General features: G+C 44.1%; 1 protein-coding gene across 4 annotated transcripts in view; it reads right to left on the bottom strand.

Moving 5' to 3' along the window:
• Positions 1-12,395, bottom strand: part of mgat5 (alpha-1,6-mannosylglycoprotein 6-beta-N-acetylglucosaminyltransferase) — a 65,988-nt gene that overhangs the window by 32,755 nt on the left and 20,838 nt on the right. For all 4 annotated transcript variants that reach the window (XM_041032173.1, XM_041032176.1, XM_041032172.1 and 1 more), the window contains exons 4-6: positions 5,184-5,260; positions 2,768-2,857; positions 580-651 (exon numbers count right to left, since the gene is read on the bottom strand). In XM_041032173.1, coding sequence (XP_040888107.1) covers positions 580-651; positions 2,768-2,857; positions 5,184-5,260 — 239 coding nt within the window. The remainder of the gene's footprint in view (positions 1-579; positions 652-2,767; positions 2,858-5,183; positions 5,261-12,395) is intronic.

Raw genomic sequence — 12,395 nt, forward strand, 5'->3', positions numbered from 1 at the left:
GCTGATCAGCCTCAGCCTGCTCGTCCATTTGCTGCCTCGGTTTAAAATACAATTATTTTGGTATATTTAGTCATTTTAAGCATTTTAAAGTACACTTGTCTGCTTGCTCTGGTGTTTCTTAAAATTAAATATTCCATTAAATGGCCTTGATAGTGTCATTTTCTTCAGTGCTTTACACAGGGTGATGGAGTGGGGCTTAATTTCGACAGGTTTAAAAAATTTATGTTAATGGCAAACTCGTCACAAAGTCTGGAGTTCTCACACACACATGCAAGCCTCTTTGAAATTAATATATTCAAGACACTTGGACCACAGCCATGACACTTGAAATGTAATCTGACACCCAAGTAACATTTATTTCCAGTAGTTATGCAAGTTAGATTTTAAACAAAGCTCCATGTATGGTGCTGCGCTCAGATTTTTTTCCTTAAGGGTAAATGTGGACAAAGAGCAGCAGCAGCACGTGCTAACTAACAGAACTTGTTTTTGTAACAACACAAAATGTGGGGGTTTTTTTGTGTAACAGTGTTGTAGCCTGAAGAGACCATTCGCTTGTCTTGTGACGACAGCCATTCTCACCTGTCCCCTCCTGTCTGTTTCCTCATTCAGGGTCTTTGTCCGCCAGGGCAGGCGAGGGCACCAGTTCTCCACCTGTTAAACAAACCAAAAACAATTTTTAGCAACTCGTAACCACGATGATAGCACTGGAGAACACATGCTCAAAAACACGATGACAGATGCACAAACAAATATATGCAAGATAATGCATATGCAGATAATGTCTTCATTGTCTGACAGTTTGTTTTGACCATCTAGCAGACAAAAAGTGAGACACATGTATAAAAAGAGGAGAAAAAAAGAATTTTGCGCTGCTGTCACTGTGCTGCCACTACGAGCATTTACTCACATGCTTGTATCGGATGTAAATTAAGGTGTGCCTCTCCTCCCCATCTTTTACCTCTCTTTCCTTCCTCTTTCATCATGCACGACTGATGTTTGACCACAGAGAGGAAGTATATCTGTGTGTGTGTGTGTGTGTTTTGCTTATCTCAGCAACAAGAGAAAAAAACACAGCGCTGTGAAAGCGGCCAGAGACCAGGTAGGTGTGGTTTATTCTCCTTCTCAAACTGCAACATACACGCCACGCTAGTTGAGCTTTGACCTTCCACCGCTGACATCCATCATGATACGCTGCCCTCTCTGGTTTGCCCCTTTGCAAGGTTAATGCGGTGGTCGACGCGTATGAATTATACATGGCAAAGGGTGTGCATCTGAGCCCGAGCGTCTGCGTTTTTTTAACAGACGAGCCACGACGGATTGAGAGACCCATCACAGCTGTTTCTAGAATTGAAATACATGCATGTTGCTACGGCAACCGTGGGATCACGCGACCAGGGTTGGAGGCTGAGGAGCTGTTAGACCAACACGACTGAGACACACACACACACACACACACACAGAGTAGATGCATCTGTTTTGAATCGTAACTGTTCATTTTAGCAAGTAATTCTGTTTGTTTTCTGTTTCCGTGAATAGAACTAAAAATAAAGGAGAGGTTTCTCTCCTCCTAATGGATTTCGCTCTTGTCCATCTCACTTCTATTTTCATACAGAGCAGGCCAGGCTTTCTGCGTTCCTTCTTAGTTGACTGCAATGCTTTCAGCTCATATACAATATTCATAACGGGCTACTGACCTTTCCAGAGCTGAAATGCTCCTTTTCTGAAGAAATGTTCTGCCATTATCTAACATTTCAAGAAGACGGAAGGAAGAGCGCTCCGCCAAAAACACCTGATGAAACACTTAATGAAACAGCTTATTAAGATGGATGTTCTTACAGCACAAGAGAAGGAGAACGTGATACGCACTGTTGCATCTACAATCAAACAGAACAGTGATCAAAGCTGTGATCGACGAAGGATCTTTGCAGTGATGAATCACAGGTGCATCTTATGGGAAGCAGAGCTGTTTTCTGGGTCTGAGAATATGAGCGTTTAAAGAGAGTCAAACCGTCTCATCAGCACGCTTTGTATTCAGATGGTGATGTGTAAAAACAATTCATTATCAGATTGAATTTTAGTTGATTTCCTGGATGAATGAAAGCCATTACAGAGAAGCTGAAAGGCAAAGCATTAAAGCCTTTTCCCCAAACTTGCTCAGTTTTCTGTGTCAGGCTTTAAATGGAATTAACGACAAGAATAATTTCATCACTTGGGATGAATATTCGGCCGTGGCCTGGCAAGGACACCGAGACCGAGAGTCTCAAAGTGTCCTTTGAAGCAACAAGAGCTTCTATATGTTAGTGGCCGTCAATAATGTATGACCTGGCTGCTTTTTCCTGTTTGCAGAGGAAATGTAGAGACTGAGGCAGGGTGGCAAAGTCATTCCAAGTTCTGCCTCGTAGGCTTAAAACTCATCTCTTCAAGAAGCACCTCACACCAATCCTTCGTGTCCCTCCCCACCCAGTGAATCATCTCCTCTTTTTCCCACCACGTCCCCTTCAACACGCTCTAATTTGCTCTCATAAAAAATGAAATCCCCTCTACCTCTCTCCTTTGCTCTTATTTTTAGCGCTTCATTCTAATGTGATCATTCTCAGGTTACAGCAACGTTGTCAGGGCACTGTGCCAGTGAAACATCCATTTTTCTGGGTCGGGTGTGCTGCTATGTTGCAACAATTGCATCTTACTATACTCTTATACTCACCGCACATCACTCAATAACAGTCCCCAACAAATGCATGTGTTATAATAAACACACAGGACTCACCTCACTAAGGTAGATGAAGAAGGAGCAGGTGGATCCATCCACGCCGTAGTTGGCGTAGCAGGAGTCTGAGCGCCACATCTCCTTCATCCACTGAGGAAGAGGAGGAAGAGGAGGAAGAGGCAAGATTAAAATCTGAACCACACATACTTATAAACCCAAACACACAAGTTTTCATTTAGAGACTTTTCTTTGGATCTTCTAATGATTTACTGTGGTGTGTGATGGTGCGTGGGAGGGTTGTGAAGCTGAGAAAATACACAATGCACACTTGCATAACTTGCAGCACCAGCGACCTATCTAGTTTTCTCCATCCTCACTGAATCAGACCAGGCTGAAAGGTTAGAGACACAAGACAGTGACTTGAAAGTCACTGGCAGAATTTCACATTCATCAAGTCATCCAGTGGAAGTGCTCAGCCGCCAACAGGAGAAGAGTGAGGTGGCTCCGCGCAGCTCCCAGCTGTGCATGTGTGGAAATAAATCAATGTAAAAATAGTCTGGACTGAGATGGAAGAACACATATCCAAGAACAAGAGTGAGAGTTTTGACCTTGAAAGAGAAACTGTCTCTTCTGATTTGACCCCTGGCAGCCATGTTGATGTGTTGTCAATGACATACTGGGATACATGAAAAGTCAAATAGCTACTGAGCTAAGATGTGGACTGACAGCTATCCTGCCTACTTCATAGGCTCGAGTACATCATGCATGCTGACTAACAGTAACCTAAGGGAGCGGGGCACAGGGACATGTAAAAGCTGTTCACAGAGAGGAGACCTGGCAGATGGGTCTGGATGAGACACTGAAGACTGTATCGCTTTTGTTTAAATGACAACATAAGAAAATGGATTTGTCAGATGTTATAAAATGAGCGCTGATAGTGAAACTGCTGTGGAATACTAGTTTAGTGAAATCTGATGCCTTTCTGAAATGGTGGAAGCAAAAAAACAGGCTCACGTATAGTCTCTGTGTGTGTCTGTGTGTGTGTGTGTGTGCAAAACAAGCTTTGGCATCTCCTGGCACCCAGTTGGAAATGCTGACAGTATCGGTGGAGGACTGGGACTGGCTGAGCAGATGGTGTGTATGATAGGGCCGTATCAGCTCCAGGGAAGACTCCCCCCCCCACCCCACCCCCGACCCCCACACACACACAAACACAGAAAATCTGAGACATTGGATTGAAATTGTGTGTACATCTGTGTGTACATGTTATTTGTGAGTATGCACCTGTGTCTGTGTGTGGGCTCACTCTGCCCCCATTGTCCCTAAAAGAGAAATTAAACCACCATGACCTTTGATCTTCAAGCACGCACATGGACTCCAGGGTTGCATGGAGGTGTATGAGAGTTTTTTTTATTTCCACTGTGTTTTCTCAGGAGCTGGCCAATCAAACTGAACTAAAAGGCAAGCGAACACCTGCACTCGCATAATAGATATTGACCAATGGAAAGAATGATAGCATAATAATATTTATACAGTTACAGTTCAGTACATGTCTTTTTCATGCTTACTTAAAAACAGCCGGTGTAACGTTTGCTGAACAGGTGCCACTTTGCATGAGCGACAAATACGGGAAGATGTGAAATCCGTAATGAGAAAAGAGTCATAGAGTCAGCTAACTGACTAAGCAAAAATCCTTTTTACAGTAACATCAACGTTATCCGCCTTAAGCTACTGCTCATACCAGACCATGTAAAGCTGTAGCTGCAAAACCTCTTAGTGAACTGAATTAACCGGGGTTTTTTTTATTGCTCATGAATTCAACTTTTAATTTGCAGGAAGACGAATGTGCTAATTCATCTTTGAAAAATAGCACGATTTTTTAAAAAATGTGTAACTACTCCTCTTTTCGTTGTTTTCCTTTCTTGATCTGTGCACTCGTCCATCGCCTAATACCTCCACCACGAACCAAAACCAAAAAAAGGAGAGAATCGCTTTCTTAAACTTATTCCCAACACCTGCATTTCTGCAGTGTGCTCACCAAGTTTCACAGCCTAACAGGTGCATTCACACTCCCGCTTCCTGCCTTGATCAACATCAAACTGAGGCACAGTTTACAAAGCAGCAGTCCACACCAATGCATATCAACACGAGATGTTAGTTAACTACGTGGAGGCTCAAACACTCAAACACTGTGGTGATCGAGGTCATTGTTTATACTTTTGGTGTTTTTGTCCTGCATTTCCCATAAGCTAATTTGTCAGTCAAACATTATGGGTTTGTGGGTAAGATGCCATCGTATTCTCTGTATTTTCTGGTTATGTGGGTAAAATTTCTGTGGGCAGTGCTGTTCTCCTCGCTCCGGCTACCTGCCTAGTTCCCTTTTTTACTCATTCCAAACAATGTAGCAGTGTGAAAGGCAGACACAGAGCGTGAGATGTACAGGCTGTCTTTGTGTGTATTTTTATGTGTGATTCACCTTGAGCTTGCCCTCGCAGTGAGGGAAACCATCCAAAGGAGGCAGCTCACACTTCTCCTGGGCTCCATTTAGGAGGTCTAGAGGAAGAGAGAGAGAGAAAATCAATAAGGTCAAGATAGTCAGCTCCAAAAAGTCTTTCACTGTCTGTAGCTTTAATAGGACGTGTGATGGTCACACTGGAGACGAGGCTGATGCAAACTTTAACATTTCAGGAATACACCCTGCTGCCCTGCAGTTCACAATGCCTTCCCCTTCAGAGGTCTGTGGGAGGGAGAACAGGGGGGGAGGAAAGCAGGTCACAGGAAAAACTACCATCCCCTAGCCAGGATCAATCTCCTGTCCAGCTCAACAGAGAGACAAAAAGGCAGGCAGACAGATGACAGGGCATTTTAAAGTTGTTTTTCTAAAGCACATCTTGAGAAATAATAAAGAGACATAAAAACAAACAAAAACAAGACTAGATGCTGGCTCCAAGGAAAAAAAAGGAAATAAAAAAACAAAGAAAATAGATTTCGATATGCGAATTAAGTACTGAAATGTGATTTTCTGGCTCTAGTATCTCAGGAGACAAGATAAACAATATACAATCTCATTGTGAGCATCTTAGCACTCAAATCACTACTGTGCTGAGTTACAGCTTTCCATGGTCTTCTCCAGTTTGTGGTACACTCTACATCATCTTTGTGTAAGCGTTTGGACTGAGAGCTGGAGACTGCCCATTACTCTGCGGTCAGGGATGACTGGCAGCCAGAGGGATCACCTCTGAACTCCAATAACAATGGAAACCACAAAGAGCCGAGGGATGGGTCGAGCCAACGGTGATGCAAACACAGGTCGAGGAGCATTTAAAACATTTTTTTTATTTTTTTTAAACCGTTTGCTTTCGACAATAAACCAAATTCATGCAGCAGCAGTGGAGGAGGGAGTCACATATCTTTTCCACATTGCTTTCTATATCCCAGGAAGCCAGTATCACCGTAGGATTAACATTCAGGGCCTGCACACAGGCTTCCCCTCCATATAATCACCTTTTTGATACCCGGTTCAGAGACGTTAACGTCATCAGCACTGACCTTTATATCAAGAATATAAATAATGCATCACGGTAGGCTGTGCAGTGAATAGATAAAAGCTTTGAGGCAAACAACAGATTGATGTAATGAGTCTGTGGGTGGTGTTTCAGGAGGAGGGTGTGTGTGTTTATGGAGGTGTGTGTGTGTGTGTGTATGAAGCTAATCAGAGGCTACAGCACAATGACAGGCTGGGTGGGAGGGGGTGGAGGGTGGAGCAGGGGTCCCCTACATCATGTTCAGTCGTTGATTCAGTTTATTTGCACTGACAAGCTGCCCCCCCCCCCCCCCCCCCCCCCCCCCCCCCCACTCTCTCTGTGCTGTTATCACCCAGATTAGAGTGAAAAAATATTTCACTGACACTCCCTGGCTCTCTGCCTTGAGGGTGTGTGTCAGCGAAGAATGAGAGATAAAAAGAGAGGTGTTGAGCGCTACAACTAAAAACACCACCCGTTAGATGGAATGCTACCAATGAAGGTGCTTCAGTCACCACCTTAGGAGGGAGAAGACGGGGTATGGAGCCTGTGTACCTGCATTGGAATTGGTGTGTCATGTAAAATCAGTTTTCAAACTGACAGATGACAAGTACAGTACATGGGACTGTTTCCATTACCATCCACAGTGAGGGAAAATGAACCTGATCATTAGCTTTAGAGCTACAGTGGAGAAGTAGTCTGAATTACAGCACTCCACTCAGAGCTGGAATAGGCCAACTAAGAGGAGATATTTTGAAATGAGTAACAATGGAAGTGTTATTTCTTTCTATGAATAGAGGTGATTAATGTGATTTTTAACGCTATGTGGTAAAAAGGAAATGTTAGGCCAGTGAGCCATTTCTGATGGAGTCAGCCAGTCACAAGGCGAACACAGTTCACAATAAAGGCTTCTTATTGTCTTATTGTTTCTAAGGCCAGCAGGAGTCAGGCAGCAAATGGGAGGATTAAAGCTGAAGAGGAGTGGAGCCCAGACCTGCTGCAGCTCTGAGTTGTAACATGCTGCGTGTGGTGTGCATATAAACACACCCAACTCTGTAACAGAGACATTTCAAGCATTTATTATATGTGTGTGTGGGCTGAATCAGAGGTTTTCAAACTGTGAAGTGAATCTCCCTGGGGGGGGTGGGGGATCAGGGAAAGAGGCGGATGCCTCTCTAAGTGACAGGTGAATGCCGGTGTTCTAGAAAAACCAGAAAGTTGTTGTTTTTGTCCCCTTCATTTGTCCCACTTTTCAACACAATGAGCAGCTGGAGCTGCAGCAGTGGCTGTGACACACGATTCATGGAGGCGATTAAGGTATTCAAAAGTGTTGGCCCCTCAGTTTGTCTCGATTTTGTTTGGGGGGGGGGGGGGGGGCACACAGTGTTAGACTCTGAAAATCCCTGAGCTAAAGCACATCCTGTGGAGTCCTCTTGTCTAGTGCTTTCACAATCTTACAGCACACAAGAGGCGCATGCGAAAAGCGAGCTGCTGTTATCTCATCCTTGCCCAGTCATCCAGTCCGTCCAGCAACCAACCATACAAGCAGAAAACCAGCTGGGCGGCCTGTCATTCACTCTGTCATTCAGCCAGTCAGTCAGCGAGCGCCAAAGCCACCAGGCAAATTTTCTCCTAGCTTTAATCAAGCAGAAGAAGCTGCTGCCAAGGAGTGACTAAATATAGCTCCCTTCATAATCAAACACAGAAGAGGAGGTGCTGTGTCAAAGGGAGACGATTCCTCATCGTTCACCTACAACATAGCAAAGAAACTGTCATGATTAGCCCCCTTGGTGACTGTCTTTGAACTCCTTATGGACTCTTTTTGGTCTCTTGTTTTGGTTTTTGCATTTCTGTTTCGTATTTCCTGTTTTATTTTGGTAGTTACATCCCTTGTGTTTCTGTTCCAAGGTTTACTTCCTGTCTTTGTCCCTTTTTTTTTCCCTCCTTGTTGATCGTCTGCCCTAATGCGACTCACCTGTTGCTAATTACCTCTCATGTACTTAAGTCTCACTGCTCCCCTGCTCTCCTTGTCAGTTCTGTGTTTGTCCTTGTGTTGTTGGGTTAGCAAACTGTGTGTCTGCGTTGGGGTCCTCTCCTTTGTGTTCCTGACTACATTCTCATATCAGTAATTTGGCTGAGACAGACTAACTTGTCCCATAGAAAAGCTTTATTACTTTCACAGTCAATCGCTCGCTGCAGTGCATTAAAGCTGAGCTGTACATGGTTAAAGTAACACACCCTGGCAGACTGTCAGGAAGCATTAGCAGAGCCTTGACTAAGCTGAACTTTTAGGCCTGACTTCTCTCCACCTGCACAAGCTGTTGATTCTCTGTGGCTGCGAGGACACCGTCCACCAGCCAGCCTCTGCCTTTTGTCTAATTGATGAGCTGCAGCTGAGACGTACACAAAGCTCGCACAAACTCACACAAAGTGCATCTAAAATTAGTGTTTCTGAGCCAGTGGAATCAGAGGACACAGAGATGAGGAAAGCTGCACTTTTCACCCTTTCAAGTTTTTTTTTTTTTTCCCCTCAGCTGAATCACCATGGTAACACTCTACACGTCGTTTATTTCAAATCACATCCATTCATTTCAAACTGTTTGTTGAGAACCAGTGGCCTAATAGTAACAAACGTATAAATCTCCTCTTGTCTGCCAATAGATTTAGTCAGTGTCACATCCACTGACCAAACCGAGTCACTGAAGCTGAGGCTGTAGCAGATTTCATATTATTTTGGGGGAGCTTTTTTAGTTTAGTGTGCCTGAAAATGAAATCAATGAAGGCGAGAGATGGGGGGAAGAAAGAGAAGAAAAAGAGAAGTACACAAGAAAGAGAACAGCATAAACCAGATGTAACATAAACCAGATGTCCTCAATCCAATTCTGGAGCTGTCAAATGTCAAATTACCTCATGGACTTGGACAAACACACACACACATAGGGAGGGAGAGGGGAAAAATAACCCTGCGTGTGTAATATCACTTATTGTTCGGAGATGGTGCTGTTTAAGGGCTATCAGATGGCCAACACTGTGTGCTAGGAGCAGGCTAATGGTGACCTCAGTGCTGTGAGAGGCCGCTGAGCATCTTACGCAAGTTTGAATGATCTCATTTGTTTTCTGCTTCTAGTTCACTGTAGATTTAAAGTTACTACTTTCGGCTCGTTATTTTTCCTTTTTATGTGCTGTTCATGTCCTGTTTATATGTATTACCTTTTGTTTTCATCTCTTACAAATGAACCTCTGTGCTGTCTGCTTTCAATCGGCTGTCGAAGACAAATGTTGTTAGAATGCTCTGTAAACGAGCTTTGTCATTTTTAGCTCCATGCACTGTTTGCTTTTTTTTCTTGCCTTGGTTTCTTTGTTTCCTGTGTTTGCTAGACTGAGGTGTGGTTTGGTGCTCGCCTCACCACTTCCCATCATCCCCTCAGTGTCACACGCCGCATCAGAGATCAGATACGTTGCTTGTCATGTGCTTTTATCTGGTAACGCCAGTCAGACCGAATGTTACATGTAGAGTACAGTTTAGACTACTGAGATACTGAGGAAAATTTAAGAACATGATTAATCACTAGGAGAGTTTTATTCTTCTGTGACTTATTCACAGAACCTCCACTCTGATCTGCTCCAGAGCAGGTTAGCTGACGGCTTGGGCTAGGCTTAAAGATGGCAGGCAAACCTGATGATCAGACGCAAAACAGGTTTCTGGAAAGGACACGCATTTGTTGTGTATACTCGGGCTTTCTTGCATTCCCTTACAAACTATGACTGACTTCCTTGTCACTCTTACTTCCTCATCTGAGCATGAAAAATGGCTCATGAAGGTAGAAAGAAATAGCATGACATCACTTCTGAGAGGGACAGGAGGTGATGTGACACTGGTCAGTTTCTAAACTCAGCCCCAGTCAACAAACGATAAACAGCATCCTATCTGCCCAGCTTGTTTGTGTTCATGGTGAGGATCTATTGTACATATCAGGTTAAATCTCCTTTTATTACCCAAAACCCACTGAAAAGCACTTGTCTGCCACCTGAAGGCACACAGCGGGGCAGCGCACACCAGAAGGGCTTCCCAGTGTGAAGGGCACGTGTTTGGAGCTGGTCGAAACACATGTTTCACACTGCCTCTGGTCCACACAACTGTTCCACAGCGAAAGGCCTGGAGGCAAAAAAACACCAAATCCAAATTTCCCCATGTAACCCCGCTCTCCAGGCCCACATCGACTTTCTTCTTTCTCTCCTTTCCTCTGCTGCAAAGAGCCCAACGTCTGGCTGTAATCAATCCCTCTTTTGTGCTCGAGCAATCTGATCGGCCCACAGCTCTCTCCCAAAATATCCAAGAGCAAGATTCGGGATTTTGCACCAAGAGCAGTGCAAGGACACAAGGCGGCCAGAAAACCTTGATTAGCTCTCATCATTGCAGAGCTATGACTAATGTTCCACTGTTGATTTGGACAACTGGTGGAAAGCTGTGGGTTTAAGCTCTGAGACGTGCCGGGCTTCGAGTGCTTCCCCTATTAAGAACTTGTTGTGTTGACAGGAACTTTAAATTGAACCACAAGTGTCTCTAAAGTAAATATAGCCACAAACAGGTTTCACAGAAATTTCCATTTCCTCTGAAAGCCTACGTTTAAAGAAATGTTTTTTGGTCACCTGTTACACATATGTATTTCCTGTAAACAGCAAAATGACAACATGTTCAGTCTGCTTTGGTTTAACACACGGGCACCGCAGCCAAGCAGAAAACATTCATTAGAGAAGTAGCCTCAGAGCCACAGAGCTGGTTTTCAGCTCCCTGTAAGCCTGTAACACATCTATGAACAGGTGTGTGAGATCATACACTTGTTAGTCACTGTGTGCTAATGCATTCTTTTATTATATCCTCAGTTCAAGTGTGTGTTACTGCATCTGGTGCTCCATCCTCTGATCTGGATCCTGCTGCTCTTGCCTGGAGCAAAATGAGCTGCAGTGAATGTAGGATGAGGCTGGAGGTGCTGTGGATGTTTGTGTGTATTATGTACACACGTGTGACTGTTTTCATGTGGATTATTATAAAATAAATAATAATAATAATATTGTGCCCAGGGAAATGGCTGATATTTGGTAGAAGGAGGCAGTGCAGATTATATTCCTCTGGGGCCTGGGCTGTGGCTTTAACCAGCACAAGAACAATACTGGCACAGCAAAAGAGGAGACAATGGAGGAAAGAGGATGTAGAGAGAGAGAGACGGAGTGCAGCATACAAAGAGAGGCAGAGCCATACAGTATGCAGAGAGTGAGGAGAGAGAAGGGAGACTCAAAATACAATGAGCACAGAGGGGAAAGAATAGTGTATATTTTTATTTGCTTTCCTTTAGCAAATCTGTTCTTTCAAATGCTGCTGTTCTGACCATAACTCTCCGCACGCTCCCTGAAACGGCAACGGCACATTTCTGAAATCTCATAATCAGTGGAGTGTCTGCAAAACAGTCACTGGAATGAACTAAGGAAGGAAAATGTACGTTAAGAGAATGACAAAGACAGACAGGGGAAAAGTGGGGGTGCACGTGTCCCAGCCAATGGTGTGTAAGACTCAGATGTTCCTCCCATCCCACCCCTGCCCCTCAATCAGCCTCAGCCTCAAGAGGACCGAGCCTGCCTGTGGGGAAAGGCAGGGAAAGAGAGAGAGAAACTGTGTGTGTGTGTGTGGATGCGGGGGCGAAGGGGCCTGGCATGTGGATGCGAGGGATACGCTTTGTATGTGTGTTTTCCCTGGAACGGCCTCAACGCACGTGCGATTTGATTGATTCAATTTACGGTTGATAACCAAAAAGCTAAATCTCATTTAATTCCTGATAATTCCTGTTATGCTGCAGTTTGCTCCAACCCACTGTTTCAATGAAAAACACCACAGTAACAAAGATGCTGATCTATATCACAGACACCAGGGAACGAATGTGGAGTTTAACTAAATAAATGAGAGTCACAATAAAAAACAGGTGTTAAATGCGTTTTTGAGCCTTTTCATTTTCAATAAAACACAATTTCTTCAGGGGCAGTTTCAGATTACCTCCATCTAAAATTGTCTGGAGTCATGACTGCACAACAGAAAAGGCTCCTTCCTTTGTAGCATGTGTGTGTTGTTGTTGTGTTGAAGTGAGGTTTTTTTTTTGGGTCAGCTGCTAAATATG

Source organism: Toxotes jaculatrix, chromosome 24, assembly GCF_017976425.1.
Source record: "Toxotes jaculatrix isolate fToxJac2 chromosome 24, fToxJac2.pri, whole genome shotgun sequence".
Taxonomy (NCBI): Eukaryota; Metazoa; Chordata; class Actinopteri; family Toxotidae; genus Toxotes; species Toxotes jaculatrix.